The sequence below is a fragment of the Python bivittatus genome, unplaced genomic scaffold (genome assembly GCF_059951505.1).
Source record: "Python bivittatus isolate LINGU-HERP-01145 unplaced genomic scaffold, Pbiv_v1 ctg000020_np1212, whole genome shotgun sequence".
NCBI classification, from domain to species: domain Eukaryota; kingdom Metazoa; phylum Chordata; class Lepidosauria; order Squamata; family Pythonidae; genus Python; species Python bivittatus.
Window position 1 is genome coordinate 82334021 of NW_028277030.1, and position 24799 is coordinate 82358819.

At 38.2% G+C, this 24799-nt stretch overlaps 1 protein-coding gene across 2 annotated transcripts in view; it reads right to left on the reverse strand.

Moving 5' to 3' along the window:
• PRKN (parkin RBR E3 ubiquitin protein ligase) overlaps positions 1-24799 on the reverse strand; it is a 700377-nt gene that overhangs the window by 336003 nt on the left and 339575 nt on the right. For both annotated transcript variants that reach the window (XM_088142815.1, XM_088142813.1), the window contains exon 5: positions 12423-12506. In XM_088142815.1, the coding sequence (XP_087998941.1) occupies positions 12423-12506 (84 nt within the window). The remainder of the gene's footprint in view (positions 1-12422; positions 12507-24799) is intronic.

A 24799-nucleotide genomic window follows, 5' to 3' on the forward strand; every position in this document is an offset into this window, starting at 1 on the left:
GGCATGAATAAGCCCCTGGCAGAATTGTAGACCTAGATAGCAAAGCTCACTGTAGGATCTCTTCTGACCTGTATGGCACCATCTTTGGTATAGAATCCATGGGAGCCAGTCCCTCCCTTCGCTGATAACAGATGGAATCTGGTAAGTTTAGATGGAGAAGGGCACCTGCACCAGAAAATAGTGTCAACAAGCCAAGCCTAGCTTTAACTTCAGAGAATATCAGAGTACTTTATATATCTACCTTATACTGAGTCAGACTATTGCTCATCAAGGATGAGTCTCTCCAGAAGAAGCTTTTTAGAGTACCTGTCCTCTGAGATTATTGAAGTTCAAATGCCACAGATAAATGTGAAAAGTGAGGCGCCCTCCCACTGAGCTATACTTTTAAAACTAAGAACATAAAATGGCCTCTCGTGGATTAGCATTCGACCAAACTGTCATACGTTGTCCTAAGAGGGAAATGGAAATGTGGCAGAACCGTACAACTTTGCTGCTAGAACCTAACATCTCCTTCAGAAAATACCTTTAAATGTGCTTTGATAAATTCAGTTTCTCTCCCTCTCTCCCTGAGAAAGGTCAGAGTTGATAAAGAAACTTAGACCAAGCACACTGTAGCTGGACAACCTTGATGAAGAATTAGCAAAGGATTGAATCTAAAGAGTTTTTTTTTTTTATCATGAATAGCAAATCTTTCTTCTTCTTTGCCAGAGGCATTCTGAAAAGGGCAGTGGGTTCAGTTAGTCAGTGTGCAGGCAGAAAGTCCATATTGGAGAAAGGCACTCACATTTCTTTTATGCTTTCATATCTTTTTGCCTGTGGTCACATGGATTTTTTTTTTTTTGTGCTTTAGAAGCTTTTATACTGAGCAACCTATGTGCATCGTGAAACGATTTTTGAGTAAGCAAAGATACAGTATAAGATTTTGAGTAAGCTAAGATATAGCATGTAATATTTTATCCTACCAGACATAGTTTTTATTTCATCCTACATTTTAGAAAAAATGCCAGGCTCAAATAGTCATCCAAACATTGTCTACCCTTACGTTTTTTGCAAAGGTTACCTGAGTTTTAAAAACTAAATAAAGAATGATTAAATAAAAATATTTTATTAAAACCAGAAGAGTATTTCACTAATTACATTTGATCAAACAAAGTAATTGTATTTAAATAATTAGTGGGGAGCTGTATAAAATGTATAAATGAATGGAATGTACTTACACAAACATGAAAGTTCAATAAGAAGTCATGGAAAGCGGATCCCTTGGATACAGTTTGTGTGTGTGTGTGTGTGTGTGTGTGTGTGTATGTGTATTTGCTCCCAATGCAGCTTGGTGTGTGAACTGCATTGGGAGCAAATCAGGACAGAAATATTGGTTATCAATATATTGGTTATCAATATTCTAGGTGATCAACTATCACCTAGCTCCAAGGCTAACAAGTGCAAAGCTAAATATCCATTAAACCATGGGAAAAACTAAATACGCATTATTAAAATTATCCAGAGTTTTTTCACTTCATGTTGATGATGATGCTATCTGTTCAATCATGTCTGATTCTCGGTGATTCTATGGACCAGGTCTCTCCACATTTTTCAATCTTGTACGGCTTCCTTTAGTTGTTTTACGCTTTGGCTGGTGTCAGCTTTGATGGTGTCTGGCCACTGTGTTTTTTGGTGGCCTCGTTTCCTTTTGCCACTGACCATTCCAAGCATAACTGCCATTTCATGTTAACTGAGGACAAATAATGTTTCAAAGTGGCTTCATTCTAACCTGCAATAAATGTTTTTTTCTATCTCTACAGTGTAAGTTTCTGGATAGGTTCTTCTGAGTTTGAGTTGGGGAACCAAACACTTAAGTCAATGGAGTTATGAGCACAAGATTTGTAATTTATGCAAATATTAAATGTGTCAGCTTCTGATATTTGTCATATAGCATCTGAGTTCTATTGTAGACCTTGCTACCCTTGTGAATGTGGGAATTTCAAAAGTGGGTTATATGTATATATAAAGGGACAGGATTGGCCTTTGTTGTTCATCACTGTTTTCAAAATGGATTGGGTATCTGTAGATGGAAATTGATTGAATCATGTACGTGGCTCTCTAGTCAAATTTCTGAATGTATCTCTGCTGCTCATCCTGGTGAATTGGTTGATGTGATGGTGGTGAAGAATTATGTAACATGCTTACAGATACTGGGACACAGTTCTAGAGATGATCTGAATGTTTGCTTCAGTTTGTACCTGGATCAGAAAGTACAAGAAAAGCAGGACCACAGGAGTTAGACACAGAAATAAATGCTAACTCAAATTAAGTGGCATTGTTAGTCTGAATTGTTGTCTGTCAGTTTGAAATACCAAAGAAGTCCTGAAGGAAAAGAAATAAAATGCATTAAAAAAATTTTAGAAGAGAAAAAAAAATTCTAAGATGTGTGTTTTCCTTTGTTGTTTTTCTTTCCAACCATACTAACAGAAATATTTTTTAAAATACTGGTAAAAATACCATAAAAGTAACAAACAGCAACAAATAAAAAGAGTTTTAATGAAGTCAGGTACAAGACAGCAGAGCTATACAAATAATACTTTAGGGATTTCTTTTAAATATTATCAAGAAAAAAGACTTAATATATTTTGCACAGTCTAACTTATCCTCTAGCCCAGTATATCTTAATCTTGGCAATTTAAGATGTGTGGACTTCAACTCCCAGAATTCCCCAGCCAGCATGCTAGGTGGGGAATACTGGGAGTTGAAGTCCACACGTTTTCAAGTTGCCAAGGTTGAGAAACACTGCTGTAGAGGGTCTCTTGAGTTAGGGAAGACTATGCTATCAAATTTGGGAACAAAAACAAAATAAAACAAAGCCTCAGATCCTTTTTATGTACCTACCCTGACACTGTGCTTCTCTTGGATGTGGGTGAGGGGAAACATATCTTTATCAAGCATCATGCAATCTGCTGCATGGTTTATTGATTGTATCAAGACCATGGTTTGAAAGTCAAATCAACCAAGTGTGCTGGTTCACAGGGAACAGAATCTGGGATAAGAAAGTGGAGGTCCATGAAAAGGACAAGCACATAGTTTCAGCTTTGTCACTGTTGAATTTCCATGACTACCTTCATTAATTTTTATTACTTCCTTGATTTTTGAGGAGAGATGCCAAATGACAGTTAACAGGGCTGGGAAGGAACTTAATTGCATTCTTGATCTGATGCAGCAATAGGTGTGCGTTGTCTTCCTCATTGTGATATTGTTATGCACAGTTAATGGCATTACTATATATTTCCACAACAATTTGTCACAGATACTGAACATATTAAGCCAGCTCTTTATTGGCTGACAGGGAGAAACATTATTCCCTCCTATGGGATCTTCATAGGAGATAATGGAGTATCTCCTTAAAGTCTGCTATACATTAGAATTACTACTAAAGTAGGTTCATATGAATAGGTTCAACTACCAGGATCATACCAGGATACAGTAGTGGCACTGACATCCATTGGCCTGCATATTACTGGATATTCGCTCTAAGCAATGGCAAACTATGTGAGTTATATGTATTGTCGAAGGCTTTCACGGCCGGCATGTTCTCTCTGTGCTCCTGTCTGTGCTCCTGCACTCTGAAGATGCCGGTCACAGATGCTGGCAAAACGTTAGGAAACAAAACTTCCAGAACACAGCCACACAGCCCGGAAGACCCACACCAGCCATATGTGAATTATAACTTATAAAAGCTATTTATATCCAGGGGTATCTGTAGAGGTAGGGGGTATGAAAAAAGCCAAGATGGTACCCATGATTGCACAACTAAAGCCCCACCCCTTTTTGTATATGACACACATAAAAGAATTAAGGCTTTGATTGAATGGTCATGGTGGCCATCTTGGGTTTTTTTTTTAGCTCCTGTAGAGGAGTACAGAGATAACCTTAAATGCAGGAGCAGCTGAATAAACATCAGCTCAACCCTGAGAAAGGTGAGGGGATGAGAAAGAAACTCAAGGTAACTCTCCCTTGATTCTCTTTGGTATAAGAGGAAATAGAGAGAAACGTTGATAGGCTTTCAAGATTCTATTATACCCTACAACAATAAAATAGAATTCCAGCAGTCTTTGCGGTGTGTGTTTCCTGGCCTGTCTTACCTTGAAAAGCTGACACACACTCCTTCCTGTCGCCATCCCTGTTATGATTCACTTTAGCTTACACAAAGCTATTTCTCCCCCACTCCATGCTGCTAGCAGAATGAAGACACCCTAAATCTATTTCAGAGATAGAATCATGTGGAACTCTAAAATACAGGGAACAGTTTAGATGTAGATGTTTTTGAAAACATCTGTACAGAAAAGTACCATTTAATTAAAAGTGCCAATTAATTTACATTAGTAAGTGTATTAGTGATACAATTCAACTTCATATAAAGAACTTCACATTGTAAATACAGTCAGCTGCTTAGCTTTTCAAGAGGATTGTCTTGCAGCAGATAAGCTCATTGTTCTATAGTGACTCATGATATCAACTTCTTTTATAATTGGATGAGAAATTTACCCCATCATACTTTTTACAATCCTTTTGTGGAAACAAAATCTCTTGTTTTCAAGCCTCGGATTCTACTGAACGAGGCAACAATATTTGGTTAGCAGAGCTAATTTTAAAAAGATTCCTTTGAAAATTTGAAAGGCAAGCATCACTCACTTCTTAAGAGTACTCTCTAATATGAAAATTCAGTCAAGAAAGGTCATTGGGAAAGCCATGTTTCCTGAGCATTTCTCTAGCATGCAGCAGGAACATATTTCCAATAGAATGCAGATACGGAATAAAAATAAAAACTCCAGTACTGCATGCCAAACTCACCAATTAAAAAAAGAAACGCCTACAGCAAGTAAATTCCCAAACCTCCTATATGAGCTGATGACAAAAGAGATTTAGCATTCCTGTCATTCTCTGGCCATGACTGTTTTCCCACTGGGTATGGAGAAGAGAGAACATTGTGTCACAATTCACAGAAATACCTCCTTTATCAGCTTGACACAGGTTCATGTTTGATGCAGAACAGGAAGCTTCACCCCACACCCCCAAAACTGTATAGAAATTAAGTGGCTTGCAAGAGGAAGGGCACAATATGCTTTTCCTTCATGCAACTGCCCTGTGTTTCTATGCCAAAATGCAGACAAAAAAGCGTTTTCCTTCAGATCCAGTATATAAGTGACCATGCTGTTGGGAGGAGATGGGCCAGCCCACCTACTGCCTTTCTAATTAATTAAATGTTTATTAAACATCTTAATTTCAAAGACACTCAGTGGTATACAGGAACAATGGCCAATGCAGCAATAGAATAAATACATCAAAAGCAAGAAAACAAAAACAAAACCTGAGCATGGCCATAAATAATAATTATAATCATATTCACTCTTGGCCAATGGTTAATAGACAATAAATTCCAGGATAATAATAGACAGGACCTCCAGGATAGCCAGATTTTTATAAGCTTCTACAAGGTCATGAGAATAGCAGCCACCCTTCCCCTAAGATAGTTGATCTTAGACATATCCAGTCTGTGAACCATATTGTGTTCTATAGACACCATATCTACTGTACTTATTGGCCAGAAGACAGGCGGTCTCTCAGATAATTGGGCTTTATGCCATATAGAGTTTATAGCTGATAACCAGCACCTGGAATCATACCTGGAAGCCATACTGGTACCTAGTGCAGCTTGCAAAAGAGTGTTATGTAGGCATGATGAGGGAGGGTTACCACTGCTCACATCATTGCCTTTTGGAGCAGTTGAAGCTTCTAAGTGGTTTTCAAGGGCAGTCTCATGAAGAACGTATTGCACTAGTCAAGTTGTGAGGTGACCAGGGCACGAGTGACTGTTTGAGGGGCCCCCTGATCTAGGAAAGGGAGCAACTGGCACACCAGATGGAGCTGTGCAAAGATCTTCTTGGCCACACCTGCCACCTGCTCTTTGAGCAGGAGCTATGAATCCAAGATGACCCCCAGACTGCACACCACTTCTGAATGGGGAAGGAAAACTGTGTCCAGGAGTAAGGGTGGAAGAGCCCCAGACCTAGTCAGTTTTAACAACCACAGCCACTTGATCTTGGTAGGATTGAGTCAGAGTTGGTTCCTCCCCACCCTGGCCCACACAGCCTCCAAGCACTGGGACAAGGCTTTGATAGGCTTGCTTGGCTGGCCTGGGGTCGATCAGGGCTGTCAAACTCCTGTCCCAGTGCCTGGAGGCTATGAGAGCCTGGGTGAGAAGGAAAGTTGAGGCAGAATTCACAATCTCTTCTCCATCAGTGCTACTTATAAGTAAAACACAAGTTCGTTCATTCATTCATTTTTCAGTTTAGAAACTTTCATAGATTACCCAATTTGTTCCTGATATCTGAACTATGTGAAATTTTCAGTTTGACTTTCAATTTTGAACAGGTTTCTAACTACCCCTACAAGTAAGGATCATTAAATGGCATAAAATGTCTTGCCCTTTCATAACAGGCAACACTTTAGGCACTACATTCAACTTTGATCAAATTCAAATTAACGTATCAGTTTCTGAATTAGAAAGATTGCTATCCATCACAAGTTAGATCCACACACTACTTCACTTTTTGAGACAATATTTGTATTTGTGGATAAACACATTCTGCAACAAATAAGAGTATAGTTTTGCTTACACTAATGCACTGTGACACCAAAACTCCCAGAGCATTCATTCACACACTGTATTTGAAGATTAACTGCAGATTGACATAACAGGCTCCCCAAATTCTGAAATCATAAGTTACAGATCATTGCTAGAACAGACTGGATAATAGACCTTGCAGAGTCTATTTTCCTGCCCCATATAAAATTTTAAGCCATCACAAATCACCTAAAGAAAGTATTGAGGTAAAATAAATTGGGGAACACTCCAATGCACTTCCATGCATCTTTTCAAGCTCCACAGCCAGAGATATGAGTGGTCTCAGCAACACTGTAGCAGCCAGCACAAGTTATTTTTCCTTATTTATCAGAGTCTTAGACTCTTGTTGACCAGGTTTTCTAAAGGTTTTCCTTGAAACATTGATACAAAACTGCTCTCCTAGTTTTTACATTCTGCGCATATCACTTACTCCAATTCTTTGCTACACCACTCCTACGCATGCCTTTCAGTAGCCAAGAAAAAAGAAGTGGGAATCTCTTTTCTATCTGTTTTCCACTCCTCACCACACTGGTGAACCATGTTCCCCAACACACTAAGGTCTTGTGATTACAGAACGGGCCACCCTTTTGAGCTCAGAGATTTCAGATTAACACGTGGAGTGAGGAATTTTGCTGGCCTCACTCTTACTTTTCTGTAAGGCAAGAGCCTGACCTACTTGATCCTCATCCCACCATGATATCAAATGTAAGCCAAATTCATCAAGCTGTATAGTACTTAATGTATAATATCATTTGAGATGTAGTCCAGTTGCAGCCTGGATCCTTAATGGAGTGCTACTTGGAACCTGCGATGGAGGAGAGGCAACACGTCTCCTTCTGCTGACCACACAAGGTCCTGTGTACAAATTTATTTATTTATTTTAAAAATGTATACGGCTGCCCAACTCACGGTGACTCCGGGTGGCTTACAAATGCCTCATTGCGGCAATGCTCACACGGGTCCTCGTTCTCTTTCATGTAGAGAAGAAATTACATGGGCAAGCTCCAATGGATTAGATCAGTAGTTCTTCTTGGATCGGAAGACGTATTACATGGTCCACATGAGAAAGGTGAAGGTACAGGCTGCCTTCCTGCCGATTACTGCTGTGGCCCTCAGCTCCTGATTTTTGCTTCAGCACCAGCGCTGGCTCGGTTTCATTTGGGACTGAATGAAAATGGCTAAGAGTGATTGTAGTTTAAAGTGCTACGCAGCTGGAACTATTAGAGAAAACCTTCTCCACCATATAACGACCCTTTTTTTTTTTTTTTTTTAAATTGAGCTTTGTTAGGGACCTCTTAAATCAGAAACACCTGGGAAATTCTAGGATTACTGAAGCACTTCTAATGCACCTAGTTAAACAACAAGATCAAGAGCATGTTTGGATAATAATGCCATTTGCGTGAGTCTTGAGATCCAGAGTGTAAGATTTTCTGACTTATCTGAACCCCGTGTCTAATATTTTACTGCTGCAAGTGGATAAATCTCTTAGCTAGATATATTCTCTGGTTCATCCCAGTGGGTTGATGAGTCCCCTGCGGTTGACTTACTTCAGAGTGATTCTCAGCAAGGTCACGGTTCTGTCTTTTTGCTCACCTTCTCAAAGGCTTGATTCTGTTAGACTCTCAATGATCCTTTCATGCCAGTCACAACTTGGCTAAGGAAAAGAGACTGCTTAATTGCCTGGTGCTTAAAAAATGAAATAGAGAACATTCATTCACTTCACAATCATTCACTTCACAAATCCTAAGACACTGCTCTCTTACATGACAATGCCTTTTAATAATAATTTTCCATTACAAGCTTTAGAGTTTTAAAATTAGAACAGGTATATTTTCCCCCAGTGAGAAATATTCTCAGCAATATTAAAGAGTAAGAAAAAAGAATATATCCATGAAGTTCTGGTAGAAATAAAACTGGCTGTAGAAAATTTACTTTGGAAGATACATGTATTTTAGCTATAAGACACATCACTGTACCTATAATTGCCAAAGAGGGAAAAGTAGTTTGATTCTACTTAAACTCTCACAGAGTCCTGTGGCACAAACCATGTCTCAATCCCAAATCATGCTTACTCAGAAGTACATCCTGCTAACTTAGAACATACATCCACAAGACTGCATTCTTAATCAGAATTACAGATTGTTCCACATGATGTATCGTATCTGTGATACATATGAATATGAAAATGGTCATATTCAATGACACAAGCCACCTTATTTTTTATATTACTAACATTCCTGCATAGCCATGCCACAGTTATGAGTAGAGTCTGCTCAACCCTGGATTAAAAATGAGAAGAAAAAGAACCATTCTCCAGCTTCTCCACATGGAACACATCAATAATCTGTGCATGTGTAGGCATGTTCTGTCTCTCTGTGTGTGATATACAGTCATGCCATTATACGTAAAGACAGGTTAAAATGTAAACAGAAAGCTAAGAATAGGTCAACAGAATAATGCTTATGTTCCTGATGAAGGACCTACTCCTCTTAATGGCATAATGTCAATAGAGTTCACTAGGTTTCTGCAACACTGGATTCCAATTCAGTTTAATGTAGTACTGTATGTCTCTGCTTTGGAATATTAACAATAGCTTGCCCATTTTCCTGACCTGTCAATTCCAGGGTAGCATCTTCCTGTTTTGTGAATGCCAGACCTGAGCATCCCCACCCCTACTTTTGTGGGAACACTTGCATCCCACACCAAGGTAGCAGTTTTTTGTTTTGGCCTTTGGGTGCAGAGGGGCAATCTTTTCCCAAGCTTATTACAAGTTCTACGTAAACAAAAGCAAGGACACAATTCAGGTTTCAGAGGACCTAAGACAAAGAACCAGTCCCTGCAGTTGTTATTCACAGCAATATATGACTCAGACTGATAGTCCAGCTGGAGGTCCAAGCTTTTATAGCTTTAAAGGACTAAAGATGGGTTTGGGGCATCAGCTGATGGCTACCACAAGCAGTCCAAGGGATGCAGAGCCATTTCTAATTGTTTGCCTGTCTGTCACAGAATTCACTGGTAGGATTTCAGTCTTTTAAAAAAGATGGCACACAGATGATCCCAGGATGCCCAAATAGATTTAAGTATGGCAAGAAAAACTATCAACAGATCATAGTTTGACACAACCTGCAGCCTTGCATAGGTGCTCCCACAATTCTACACCAAGCCAATGTCAGAACCCTGTATCTTGAGGCACATGTTCTTATAAATAGCTTTTGTGGAACTTTGTAAAGAAACAGAGAAATTCTGCCTTCTTTTTGTCTAAAAGCAGTGGCATCTGTGGGAGGGGAGGCTCAAAATAGGGTGGATGGAGCATTGGAATGCAAGTCCCACCCCCTTTTATACATCTATTGACTATGCATATTCACAAGAGTCGGGTCTTGCTTTGTGATGGTCCATACTCCATCTTGCTTATTTTGACCTCAACCCCCTGCCACCCCATGGATGCCACTGCCTGAAAGGCATTTCAAATTCTTTATCAGGACAAAACCTAAGATGAAGATTTACCCTGTTATGATGGTACCGCAGAAAAGCTCTTTTAGAATGAATATTCTTATATAAACAAACATTCTTGCTAGGTTCATATACTTCACACATCTAAAATGTCTGGATTCACACATCATATTAAGCCATTACTTATTTTGTTGATTCTGACTTACAATGATCTTAAAACCTTATCATTATAACTTGGCTTATGGCTTTGAATTATGTGAAAACTCAGCCATTGTGGCTTATTCAATAAAACACAAATAAAGCCGTTAAGCATGGGATGCAAACCCAGTTAATGCATGGGTAAAATGGGCTCCATATGCATTGCAGAGCAAGAAACATACAGCCTGAAGTTTTCTGAATGACTGATATTAATTCAAATGGCAAGTTGAGTTGTGCCGCCACTCAAAAGAAAATTGAAAAAAAAATGCTTTAGGAAAAACATGATAGCATCTGTAACGGCTAAATCTATACAATTTAATGGGAAAGCCAAATCCTGAAGTCAAGCTCTAATCATATTTTCTGTTTTAAGACTGCAATCCAAATATTCACTAGTGTCCTCATTGACATTATACATTACTCACAAGCAGATTTTATAAAGTATACTTCCATTATAGTCAAAATCCTAAAGGATAAAAGTATCACATGTTCAGGAGATTATGGCAATTGGATTCTGGTTATCAGAACATTGTAAGGTTATTCCCAGGACAGAGAAATACCCAGATGAATTTGTACTTCTAATCACAGATTAGATTTAGGATTACATGACATAATCAAGGATTATCTTGAGCAGGTTTTCCTCTAAGAAAACCTGAAAAGCTATGGGGAAAGATGCTGGCAAATTAACTAGCCTTATCCACAATATCAGCTAGGATTCAGACTATATCCTGGAAGAAAGTAAAGAAGAAAAGCATTTAACCCTCAATCACAGATTGGATGCTGTTTTTATACCCTGTTCGAGTCCTCTAAATTCTACCAACCATTGCGATGCTTTCAAGATTGATTTTCAAAAATTCTAACTGGAATGTTCACTTTAATAATGAATGATGCTGTACATTCTGTAAAACAGTAAGTGAAATAATTAGTGCAACCCTGATTAGGGATGGGCATTGCATCACAATATCTGAAAGTCTTTGTTGCCCATCCATTGTTTTGTGTGTGGTGCCTTGAAGAAGTTTCTTGTTTCTCTATTATCTTTATGTAAAATAAATTCTGAAGGTGAGATAAACATAGCTGAAATATACCAGCGTCTCTAAAACACATAAAAAAACTTCTTGAAACCCATATGAGGTCCAGTTCAGTAGACAGAGCTTTGTCTTGTATTTTTTGTATTTTTGTATTTTTGCAAATATAGGACTGATCCGGTTATCAGATGTGAATATCTAGTACTTTGCAATACTCTGAGAACTGATCCGGAACAATATTAAAATACAACTACTTATCTTAAATGCTTCTTCTCCCAACTTGATACAGGAAATCAAATACACAAATACACAGTGGCTTCATATTTATTTTAGCTTTTTACAGGTGGCAAATCCCAGGATACTCTCTGAAGGCATATGAAGTGGTCATTTTGCTGAAACTAAGCAGGTCTGCATTTGATAAGTACATAGATGTGGACTCTCTTAAGTTCCATAGTGGTAAAAAGCAGGAATGTATATGTGGTAAATACAATCACAGCCTACCAGTTTATTGCACAATGACTCTAGAAAATCAGTTGAAAGAGTGCTTAATTCTAAAACTGATTTTATCAAGATCCATGAAAATCAACAAGAATGGCATACATACAAATCCTGGAAAATGAAATCTGGGTTAGATATTCTGCTTACCAATGAAGTGTGTGTGTGTGTGTGTGTGAACTTTCCTTTTGCTTCTGGCCTCATCAATGGCAAGATATCTTTTTGTCTTAAATTCAGTCATATTGTAAGTACCAGTGGTACTCATACTTGTTCTTCCTCTGTAGCTTTTCGGATCCCTTTTGACTTTTGACTTGGGAGGCTTATTTTTCAAGATGTTGATTATTGATGTGATGTTGCTTTTCGGTGGAACACTGAAGCAGGTTGCCATCTCCTTCAATGGACCGTACTTAGTTTGACCTCTCATCTATGATCTCTTGTCCCCACTACAAGGTCATGACCCACGAATATTCCTATTGCAACATATTTCCCTTAATCAGTAACCATTCTGGCAAAATAGATATATAATTTAGTCCTCCTGATTCATACTGCTTTTTGATAGCCACTATATGTTAATAGTCTCTTACCGCTATTTCTCCACTGCAGTTTTGGAAATGACAAATACCACTGATGCGGTTTGGAATCAAAACATCCTCCCAGCAAGACGGATCCTTTGAAAAAGAGAAAGGGGAAAAAAATCAAAATTCAAGGGAAAGAAAATAATTGATTTATTTTCTTTTACAACTTACTGAAAGAGGCAGAAAGGAAAGCAAGGAAAAACCAGGTGCTTTACACAAGTAATAAAAAAAGGAAAAGAAGAAACTGTATACAGTAGTAGGTACATATAGACTGGTTTATAACTGTCTGATCAGCAGAAAGTCTATTCAAGCATCAGTCCATTCAAGGTTCTCTACTGTTTTACAATTATTATTATTTTTTCATTGTAATGTTCTATAACAGTTCTATAACATATATTTTTTGTAAATTTTTGGACACTTCTCCCAAATACGCATTCTTGTATGCAATTTTTGAGCTCAGATGTATTGTAAGACTAATGCTACAGGATTTCATGAATTATATCCTCATTTATAATACAATGGATTTCATACTTGTATTTCACACCTTTTTGCCTGAAAAAATCTGTGATGAATTTCTTCAACAACATTACCTTAGATAGTTGCAAATATAATGAATGTAGAACATACAGTAAAGTGTACATTAAATGTATTACACACATAAACAAAGCAACAGAAATGTAAAATGAAAACTTGTTCTTGTCAAAATAGCTCTTACGGTTATATTGTATATCAAATTAATTGGTGCAGCAAGTGCCATTATTATATACTTAGTAATAAAAGATAATAACTGGCTTTTGATTCATTTCCAGTCCTAGATTTGACCTTAGGCTCTAAATACCTGGGGCACAAATGTCCAAAGGACAGTTTTCTTCCATGAAAACCCCTACCTTTTTATTAAGATCTTCAGAAACCTTGCTCATATGCCCTGTCTTTGCAAGTAAGGCAGATGAAACTCAGGAGCAGAGCCTCTATTGAGATTCCCAGATTATAGAATGCCTTCCAGCTTAATTGTAGCCATTTATTTAATATTTTACAGGACAAACATAAAACACTGGTTTGCTCTGACTTTGAGAGAAAGGCCAATGCAAAACATTGGGTTATCTTATTTCTGTTCTTACTGTTCTAATTGCTGCTTTTCTGAATTTTTATACTGAACAAGTTTCATGCCTGTATGCTATTTCAAGGATTTGTTTCAATGGGAAACTGAATTATTCCCTATACAACCTGTAAAACCTGCCACTTGATTGTTTGAAAACTGAATTTTAAACATATCCAGGCCTTAAGATCCTCAAAAGGGTTTTTTTTTCTCCCTTGTCCCACCAATATACAAAGCAAAGTTGGTGGGAACTTGAAAGAATGGTCTTCTATGCAGCTGCCCAATGCTTGAGAAACACTTAACATTTATTTTTATTCAGACAAGCATTTGGTCAAGAAGAATGGTAAATTTGTTCCTATTGACTCCAAATTAATATTTTACCCACTTTATTTTTATTGTGATTTACAGTACTGTGCTTTTCTCTAACTGTGAGCACAGTCTATTGATCTATAATTAGCCATCAACTAAACTCCTGAAACCTACAGCAAAGTAAATTATAAACACTAGTTTACAATAATCAAAAGGGGGGGAAAACCCTGCAAGATTATAAACTACTACTGCTGTAATATCATTAACCTTGCTGTTGGGGTATATTAGAGTTCATAATGAAAATGTTATCTTAAAAAAATAAAACCAAGAGAACAAAAGCAAACCAGTACAACCAACTTTGCAAATTGAATTGAATATAACCCAAATCCAATACCTCTCTATGCACTGCAATTGATATTGTTGATATTGTTGGGTGCATCTGCAGAGGATTTGAACAGACACCATATTTCTGTGAAATGCTGATCAATGTAACTATTTTATATAAGACCATCAATGCACATTTAATTGACAGAGATTTATTATTAATTATTATACTTTTTTCTGCAATGTATTTGGTACAAATGTGGATTTTGAATCCATCCATCAAAATCTATTTACGGTCCAAGACCAAACACAATAAAAAACCAGCATACAATACAATGACTATAAAAAGAAATTTTAAAATTGCAAGAAAATCCTAAAGCAACTAGCAACTAACAATTAATAGCACGAGGGAGGAACCAGACAGTTTCTAATAGTTATAGCTATTGATAAGAATTCTGCAACCTTCTTAGAGTTTTTCGAAGAGTGGTCACTCAGGAGAAGCTTCCTGGTCATAATGGCAATTAGAGTTATTAACAACTGGAAATATGTGGCAAAGTTCCTTGTAGCCAGAGAGGTGGGGAGCTGACTCATGAGCAACAGCCAACAAACACTGGACTCCAAAGATGTAGAAAACCTGCTGCAGTTTATTCTTCCCAGACCCTTAAGCATTCAGGGTCAGGGGTTGAAAACAAGCACAGTCTCTTTGGAGTGTCAGCGGTCCAAACCAAGCATACAAAACAAAAATTCTCAAACATAAAATATTCAAATCTAGGGAGAAAAATGGGACAGGCAGAAATAGTCTGAGGTTTGATATCCTCCTTCGCACCAGCTGACTCAATGGGCATCCCAGCCTCAGCAAACAGGCAAATCCCTACTTGTGAAGACCCCGGCCCCTTCCTTTCCTCATGTAAGGAATTCCAATAGAGGAACCAGCTCTATTTAGGGCCTGGCAAATGAGCCGGGTCCCAACCAGGCAGCATGGATGGGTGGCGGAGTCTGTTCATACAGGTCTTGATAAGGGTAATTTCCAGCACTTTCTCTGCAGGCTTCTCTTTGTTCCAGATCTGTAGTATCTGCCATCTTCTTCCATCTTCTTCTCCAACCTGCACACTTGCCGTTTTGGCGGAGCAACCTTTAAGCTTAGTCAGCCCTGAGCCTGCAGGCATTTATAGTCAACAGCTGTGGCTTACTTGTGTTTTCCCTTCACCACAACTTGATTGCCATTGGGTGAACAATAGCATATGTGAGACAGATTCTACCCTTGAGCCTGAACAGAAACAAGTTTGGATTTCATATGAGACACTTATATATCTGCTGGTTGTTGCCCTTAATAGGTAGTGCCCCAATTCGAGCCAAAGTAAATATTCTCCTATGTGGAGCCTATAAGATATTATCTAGGAACTGTAATGGTATGCGGGAATGACTTTGGGAGACAGGAGGAAGAGCTTCAGCCTAGACAACGGTCTGATAATTGAAATCTGAGCCCGAAAGAGGGAAGGTGGTGAAAGTGTCTCAGAAGGGACATTTCCAATTTTTCGGGAGAGTAAAGGTAAGGGAGGGGAGAGATACTTTCAGGCTTGCAAGATTCTGTTACTGTAGCCTTACAATAAAGGTAGTGTTACTGCCCATGATTGCTGCCTCTTGTCTGGTCTACCTTGAAAGGCTGGCAGGGACAGACCAAGGAGGAACAATAATTTTAATATTTAGTATTTACGTAGTATCAGTGTGCATGTCCCTTTACAGAGAACATGGGAATAGGTCCATGAACATTACAATCCATAAATCAATTACACACTTTAAGAATCTGTGGAGTAGGGACAAGAAAGATACCATGAGAATGTTAATGTAAGTGGTACCAGAAGAAGTCTAAGCATGAACACTTCTGACCTTCTTTCTAAAAAGATGCACAGAGAAACTTGAGAACAAAGCATCACCTCTCCTGGAAGGACCATCTGCCAATTCATATCACAACAATGGAATGCCAGTGTTTCAGCACTCCTTTAATATAATGCAGATACTGCCAGGCTAATTCCAGCTGGTGCTGATCTTGCCTGATAAAGAAGAATGGTGCTACCTGTTTCAGAATCCTTTCCTGCAACTTGTAGGATTCTCCTATCCAAGTGTCCTTTTGCACTCAAGAAAGGCTAACACCACAGATTGAAAATTACTTTAAAACATCAATTGAACCAAACAAACTTCAATCACAGTTTGAACAACTGAAGAAGTTGTACTTGGGAAATTCAGCAAACTGCCAAATTAATCAAGTGGAATAACTCAATTACATTTTTGACCTGTGAGATCATGGAAAAGGTCAGAAGCAGAGATCAGAATGAGAAAGTCAGCAATCTGGCAGATAATTTGAACCACGTAGATGGCTTGAAAAAGTTATAAATGCTTATATTCTTCCTCAGATATTCTTCCCTGGTGAACAAAACACTGCTGAAAATCAGCAAAATATATCTTTGAGCCTACCAATATCTATGCCGGAGACAGAAAATGTCAAAAGAGATTGCAAATTAGCCAGCTGAGGAACAAACATTCATGCAAAACATATTTTAAAAAGTGAATAACTGAGTGAATTAATTTAAAGCCAAGCAACAGAATAAAAACTGCCTGGATTTTCCCCAGCATTGTTTTTTCTACATATTGTTTGGTGATGTTTATGAATCTGTATCTATTCAGTATTCCAGATATCCTTCAGTGCTTCAGCAGCAAAAGCTGAGCTAAAACATTCATTCCACAACTTCTAAGGGACGTGCCCCTATCATATTTTCCCATCCTGGAGATCTGAAGTGGTTACATTGCTGTTAATAATGGGAATAATGGAAAAGAGAAAACCCTTCCTTCCTTCCTTCCTTCTTTCCTTCCTTCCTTCCTTCCTTCCTTCCTTCCTTCCTTCCTTCCCTCCCTCCCTCCCTCTTTTAGTCTTGAGGACAATATTTGCTACTTAAGAGAAAGAGGGATTGCGGCCACAAGAAACTTCATGTAAAACCTGATGTAAGTGCTTTAAACCCTTTGTTATATACTGTAATGAATTAAAAGGATCAAAGGATACACTTACCTGCCTTGGGGAAAAAAAAACCAAAAGATCCCATTGGAACAATTAAGAGTTTTCTCTTTAACTAAAATACTACTTACAGGGTCACAATTTGGATCAAGACTGCAGTATCCTTTTGCAGAGGGCAAAGGGTTGAAACCCCATAACACTTATATAGCCAAGGGGATCCATGATCTGGATCTGTTTTTATACTTGCATGTTACATTTTTAAACCCACACACTTCCAGTTGAATGAATATAACATCTTGCCTAATAGCACCATTATTATATAACGAAGATTCTCTTTCACTGAAAAGATTTCCATTAAAAATTGTACTTAACTATTAATATGGCTCTTGCCTCTAACAAATTTTAAATTTTTTTCCAGCTGTGGCCTTTCCTACCTGCTAACAATCCCATTTCCCTCATAAAGATGATTTTAAAGACTTTCAAATCTAACAAACTTTATAAAAAAGACAACTTTACTCTGGTTAGGTGAGAAAATGCAGCATATTAAAAATTCAAAACAGTGCAGCTACTTTTTTTTACAGTTCCTATATCAATGGCTAGATGAAGTTACAGTATTTTGCACAATTTTCTAATGCATGTGAGCAGTTGCATTACACAGTACTTACATGTGAATTCAAATTCAATTTGACTTATTCTGGGTGATGTCTGTCTGTCTGTCTGTCTGTCTGTAAGGATGCCAACTCCAGATGACTCTAGCTGGCAAACTACAACAACAACAACAAGAACAAACTTCTGGATCCAATTCAAGGTGCTTGTTTTGACCTTTAAAGCCCTTCATGGCATGGGGCTGGGTTATCTGAAGGACTGCCTCTCCCCGATTACATCAGCTCGTCCATTAGATCTGGCAGGGAAGGTATGCTACCCATTCCTTTGGCCAGGGACTTGCATTTGGTGGGTCCCAGGAGATGGGCCTTCTCCGCTGTGGCTCCCTCCTTGTGGAACATTCTCCCCCCCGAAGTAAGGCTCACTCCTTTCCTGCTATCGTTTAGGAAGACCCTCCAGACCTGGTTATGTCATCAGGCCTGGGTGTTTTGGGGAACCAGAGACATTCTCAGATGGCTCCACTATGATTGATATTCTGCTCTCTCTGTGAGGTCTGTATATTTTAAATCTAAATTTTTAAAATTTGTGATAATGTTTCTATTTAATAATCGCTTGTTACGTTTTTATAATGCTTGTTTTTATCCACTTGTTATTTTATTTAGTTGTTGTATGCTACTGAGAGTCACTTTGTGTGAGATGGGTAGCTATATAAATGTGATATATAAATAAATAAAATAAAATAAAATAACAGAATATGAAAAACAGTAAGTCAAGGAAAGAACAGTGATAAATCTGAGCCCATAATCAATTGTCTGCATGCACCTACCACAAGAAGTTCACCCTAGCCAAGGCCTGGGGAAAAGGCAGTTCTTAAAGGCTTGTTGAAGGAGAGCAGAATAGGGGTCATTCAAATCTCTGGGGGGGAGCTATTGCAGAGGGCAGGTACTATGGCTTCAACAATTCCATCAAATGGCACTGCTTAATGGTTGGAACCTTGAGTATGACAACTGCGTTAGAATGGACAGGAAGAAATCATGGAGGACTAGATGGTTCCTCAGTTAATTAAGACTTTACAGGTGATAACCAGCATCTTGAATTGCATCCAGAAGCTTTTTGGGAACCAGTGCAGCTTGCCCAGTAGAGGTGATGTGGGCATTCCAAGGCATGCCCTTCTCTGCTTCTGCTGTCATATTCTGGACCAGTTACAGCTTTTGAGTGTTCTTCAAGGCCAGCCCTTGAAGTGTAGGTGTAGAATGCATTGCAATAGCCTATGTACAAGGTGACCAAGGCATGAGTGAGTGTAAGGAGGGTCTCTCAGTCCAAGAATGGACACAACTGGCACACCAGGTGCATCTGTGCATAGGCCTTCCTGGCCATAGCTCCATCTATTCTTTGAGCAGAAGTTGAGAGTCCAGAAAGACTCCTGGATTGTGTACCAGTCACAAATGGGGAAGTGTGACCCTATCCAGAAGTACTGATGGAAGCTCCCCAGACCTGGGTGATTCTAACACCCACAGCCACTTGGTCTTGTTAGGATTGAATCTGAGTCTGTTCCTCCCTGTCCAGATCACAACAGTCTCCAGGCACTGGGATAAGACCTTGACAACATCTCTTGATTGGCCTAGGGTCAAGATATACAACTGGGTATCATCAACATACTGATGATGCCTGACCCTGAACTGATGGATGACTTCACCATATAGTTGTTAAACAGGAAGGGAGAGCATGAAGTCCTGAACCTCATCAGTCAGGGGCTTCAGACTTGATCAACACCTCCTATCAAAACTGATTGGAAATGCCCACAGAGAACACAACATCCACAAAACTTTTCCCTGTTCCCATCTAAGTTAGTTATTTTTGACATCTTTCTCTCTCTCTTTTTGTTTTATGTTGTTTTCTTGTTTTAATTTTTAACATTTTGTAAACTGTCCAGAGTCACTGGGAGTTGGGTGGCGATAAGATAAGATAAGATAAGATAAGATAAGATAAGATAAGATGATGATAAGATAAATCATGCTCCCTCATTCCATTCCTGGTTTGAGGCCAGAAAGATACAATGATCAATAGTATTGAAACTCATTTAGAAATCAAGACCACAACAACTGCACCATACCTGTCCCATTTCCCCCCAGACCTTTTGAAGCTGATGCCTGACTACTTCCTCAACAACCTTCCCAAAACAGGGAGGCTGGAGACTGGATGGAAATTGTCCAGGACTGTTGGGTCCAGTGATAGCTTTTGAGGAGGGGACATATCCAGAGCTCTCTCATTTGAAAAGTTCATGGGGCATGGACCAGATGACAGGCCTTCTTGGTGGTGGCCTCGCTCCATGTCACACCTGCATGGAGATTCATGGTGTCACTACCCTGCTTGAATTCTGAAAACAAGTGAAATCACTACCATTACAATGTGTGTTTTGCCCTGGCTGACTACGGAAAGCCATATCAAATACTATTGATCATATTATTGCTTTTTGCTTTATTATTGTTCATGGTTTTATACTATTTACTGTATGTCTTGTTGTTAGCTGCTAAGAGCTAACAAAGAGTCTTTTTGGACTGGGGTAAATTGTCAATACTTTCAATACATTACAAACAGAATCTAGATCACCATTTTATATCAGGCAAAAAAAAAAAAAGGAGCAGAAAGTATCAAGAGAAAAATAAACAATTTCCAAATCACATGAAGTAATTCCATTTTACACTGTCTTAATTAGACAAAACCTCAGGTAATGACTCCAGTTCTGGGCCCCACACTTTAAGAATTCAGAGGAACCTGAACAGCTTTAGAAAAAGTCAGTAAGGACATTTTGGAGACTAGAAATTATGTCCTATGAAAAGATGGAAGGAACTAATTATGTTTAGCCTTGAGAAAAGACGACTGGAGGTGGGGGAATTTGATAACACCCTTTGCAAAAGATAATCAAGCCTCTTTTTTATTGTCTCAAAGGCAGGACACTGAATAATGAAAAGTTATAGGAAGAAAGATTGCAGTTCAGTGTTAAGAAAAAAAATGTCCTAACAATGATAGCAGTTTGACAATGGAGCCAATTTCTCAAAAAGATGTTAGGCTCCTCTTTCGCTGGATGTGTTCAACCAGATACTGAAAAGTGATCAGTTGAGGATAGTTTAATTTTGATTCCTGCCCTAAGCAGGGCCTTGGACCTAATGGCTGAAATTATTCCTGAAACTCTATGATTCTATGCTGGTTTTGATTATATGTAAACTATTATCTTTGTGTCCTGGCTGGGGACTTCCTTTGATTGTGGAAGTGGACGGGCCACTGTTTGAAAGTGTATGCCAGTGTTTGAAAGTGTATGCCAGCTCTGGGAGCTGAAGTCCACTCATCTTAAAGTGCCCAAGTTTGGACAACACTGGTATATGCCAAAACAAGATTAGACTGTGGCCTAATGCAGCAGAGATTTTTTTGTTGACGAATCTACAACTAGTGTATAAAAATGTCAAGATGGAACAAATGAGATCATGGCATATGTAACATGGGCTAATTTGTTGCCCTAAATGGACATAACAGATATCATGTTAGTCAATCAACATTTTGCCTGTTTCTAAGATCTGTGCCAAATATAGCAATTACAAATTCAGAAACAATCTGACTATCCTTTTGCAGGCAGCAAATTCAGATTCTAAGTGAGATGGTTCATTTTTAGTCCTTTTAACAGGAATCCTCTGATTATCATCATTGTTTTAAATTCCCTTTTGCTAAGAATAATTTAACTGCAGCACAAATCGGGCTTTCAGCTACCAGATTAAAGTCAACCATTGATCACATGGTAAGAGATCTCATTTCAATTCATTTCAGTTCAGAGCATGCAAATATATTTGAATTGAAAGAGTTATCATCAAGTACAGCTTTATTTCTATCACCTTTCTTTATACCTTAATAACTACTAATCCAATTGAACTGAACTTATTAAAGTAAGATTTATGAATGAGATCAGATTAAGTAAAATAAGAATTGCTGGGCATGATCAACACAGAAACATCATTTGTTTCTAAACATTTTCTTGAATCTTGTGATAAACCTATCATTCTGGTTGCATAAAACAAAGCCTACAATGTCACATTTTGTAACAGCAGGGGCAGGGAGGGAGAAAAGTGCTCTTGCATGTACTATCTACCCATCTTTATATTGTCAGAAAATATAATGGCATGAAATGTGCTATTCTCACAGCTGATCTTGATCCTGCCTTTCTTGCTTCTGGTTTAAGTCACCACAGACCCTTGAATTCACTCTAAAATTATGGGTTATACAGCCTAACAAATTTTATTTAACTTGAGGCTGCCCTTGGGTGATGTCAGAATAATGGGGAAATGTTCCTTTAATGCAGGTACAGCGAAGGATGTCTTAAGTTTGCCTCACTCATGGGTGAGACATGGCAGGAAAATTGATTGTCAGGGCACACTTTTGCTGAGTTAGGTGAAAGTGGGAACATGAGACTTCCCCTAAATGAGAAAAGTGAGATGAAAAAGATTATTATGCTATAAAGGCATTTTGATGCTAAAGCAAATTTGTGAAGTTGTCTTTGCAGCTGTCTTGTCAGATTTTTTAAAAGTTTTATCTGCAAAGGGAAAAAATTATGTAAAGAATAGCAAATAAAACTGCAACCTACTTTTTCTGCTGTACTCATACCTATTATTTTCTATTAAATACATGAAGCTGACTTTTGGAGTCATTTTGATCCTAAATGAGAGGTTCTTCCATAGTACTTCTCTCATGTAGAATGTAGTAATTCATGAGCAGTAAGGCCATTTGGGAAGTTATTCCTGCCATCCAATCCTGCAAAATATCACATGAAAAGTTTGGCTGCGTACCAGTTCCAAAAAAGCCTATGGTTATGATGCTGACAAATGTAGGAGAGACCCAGTAGCTGAAACTTTAGGATCTGGCTCGTAAACTGACACCATAAATACAGAGTTCCAGATGAATTATTAACAAGTAATTGGCACATTGAAAATGGAATGCGTACCCAGACACACACACAAGGCACTCTCACTGTCCCCTTTACAAATCTAGATATATGCACAGTTTGTTCCAAAGCAACAGCAGTGACTGTCCTTTCTTCTAAGCCTGAAGAAATACAAGGCAACAACAAACAGTCAGAGCACAACAGAACAATCGTTCTCATTGTTTCATGTAGGGATCTGTTTTAAGGTTTGCAAAAACTATATTATAATAACCAACCCCCTTACCCTTTTTTTCCTGCAAGTTGGCTGGCTGGTGGGAGTTACCATGAGTGCCCGTCTCCTACTGTATGGTCCTCAATGGAAAACAACAGAGCAGGCCCGTGTTCCAAGCTTCCATTGTTTTTTATGACTGGAGCAATCCAAACAAGTTATTTCTGCTACGTGGACCCAGAGTAATTCAAGCTACTTGCATCAGCTTAAACATTCCAATGCAAGTTCCAATCAAATGATGCTTTCTGTTTCATGCATGCCTCTATTTATAATATCCCTTTATGTATAATATTTCTTTATGTGAGTTTTGTATTTGTTCTAGTCAAGCAATTGTTGCAATATGTGGTAACTGTGAAGAAGCGTGTTATGACGCGATTATTGCACTCTGATCCTTATGCAGTGATATGCATGTGAAAACCAAATATGAATGACAGATATATGCAAATGAATAAATAAATGGATGAAGAAATATCACAAATTCAGCAATATCTGCCATTTTTGGGATTATTCAAAGTCTTGATTACAGACTTCTTTAATTACTAATCGCTACTAGAAGTAGGTTTGGGGAGAAGACTGAATCTCGTAAAGATTTTTCAAACTTCAGGACAGCACAATCCATGAAAGTACAAACTATGTAATTAAATGCCTTGAATATATGGAATATTCACAAAGTAAGAAGAAATATAGCTAAATAAAATTAACTCCAGCTCTGCATTCTTGCTATCATGTACCAGTTGCCTATAACTCTATAAATGCAACTGTGATGACAGATAGAAAAACAGAGATGGCTGTGGCAGGTATATAAGATACCATGGCTCTATGAAGAAAAAGCTATTATAATATGGAAACTCACAGGGTTGCAGACAGCCCAAACAATTGAATTGTGTACAATTAAACTTGATAAAGAGCAGGGAGAAGAAAATGAAGCATAAGGATAAGAATTTGATTATATTTATAGAAAATAGTTGTTTTTAAACTTTAAGAAATGAGATCAGAACTATTACTAACAAAACAGTAAGTTGCCATCTGGGTATAAAGCCACAATTGAAGGAAATGTATATCATTATCCAAGCTATAAAAAGAGATTTCTGATCAAAGTAGTATCAGTTTTTGGTTTGAGCCTCTATGAAAAATTTAATCTGAACAAACAAGCTCTTGAAGTGGAAGAACAAGTTTAGATAGGATACAAGTTGTTGACTTCTGGATCTAGTTAAGAACTGGATTTCCTGCCTCATAAACTAAAAATTCAAGTTGTGAGCAAGATTTCCTCCAGATATTCATCACTACAGGAAGATGTCCATTGTCTTCTATGGCTAACTCAAAGCTGCCAAGGTTGGAGACTTTACAAGATATACTGTAAAACGATCAGAGTAAGTTCTGGTCACTGATGAAAAAAGCAATGACCAGTTGTATATACTTTGGGTTTGACAGATCTCAACAGAGCTATCAAAAGGAAATATTTACAACTGCCAAATAGAGAAAAATTATGGCCTAGTTTGCCAGTGCCAAATAGCTGGATGTTTCCTCACAGCTTTGGCAGTCAAAACAAAGACTGAATTATGTATGTTACCATCCTGTTTCAAAAATGTCCAAGGCCATAGAAAGAATGAAAGAGGAGATGAAATGCACCATTGATGAACATGCCCAGAACCTTCAATTACTGAAAGCAATGGCAGGATCTCCTTTATCCAATATATGAGGCTACAAATAAATTATCAAATACATGAAATATCCATAGTCCTGGGTCACAAAGAGGATTGAGGAACGTACATACTTCAGTATACTCAAAAATAAGGATGTTTAACATTTAACATAACATTGCCATTCTGAGCCAACAGTGCTTGACAAAGAT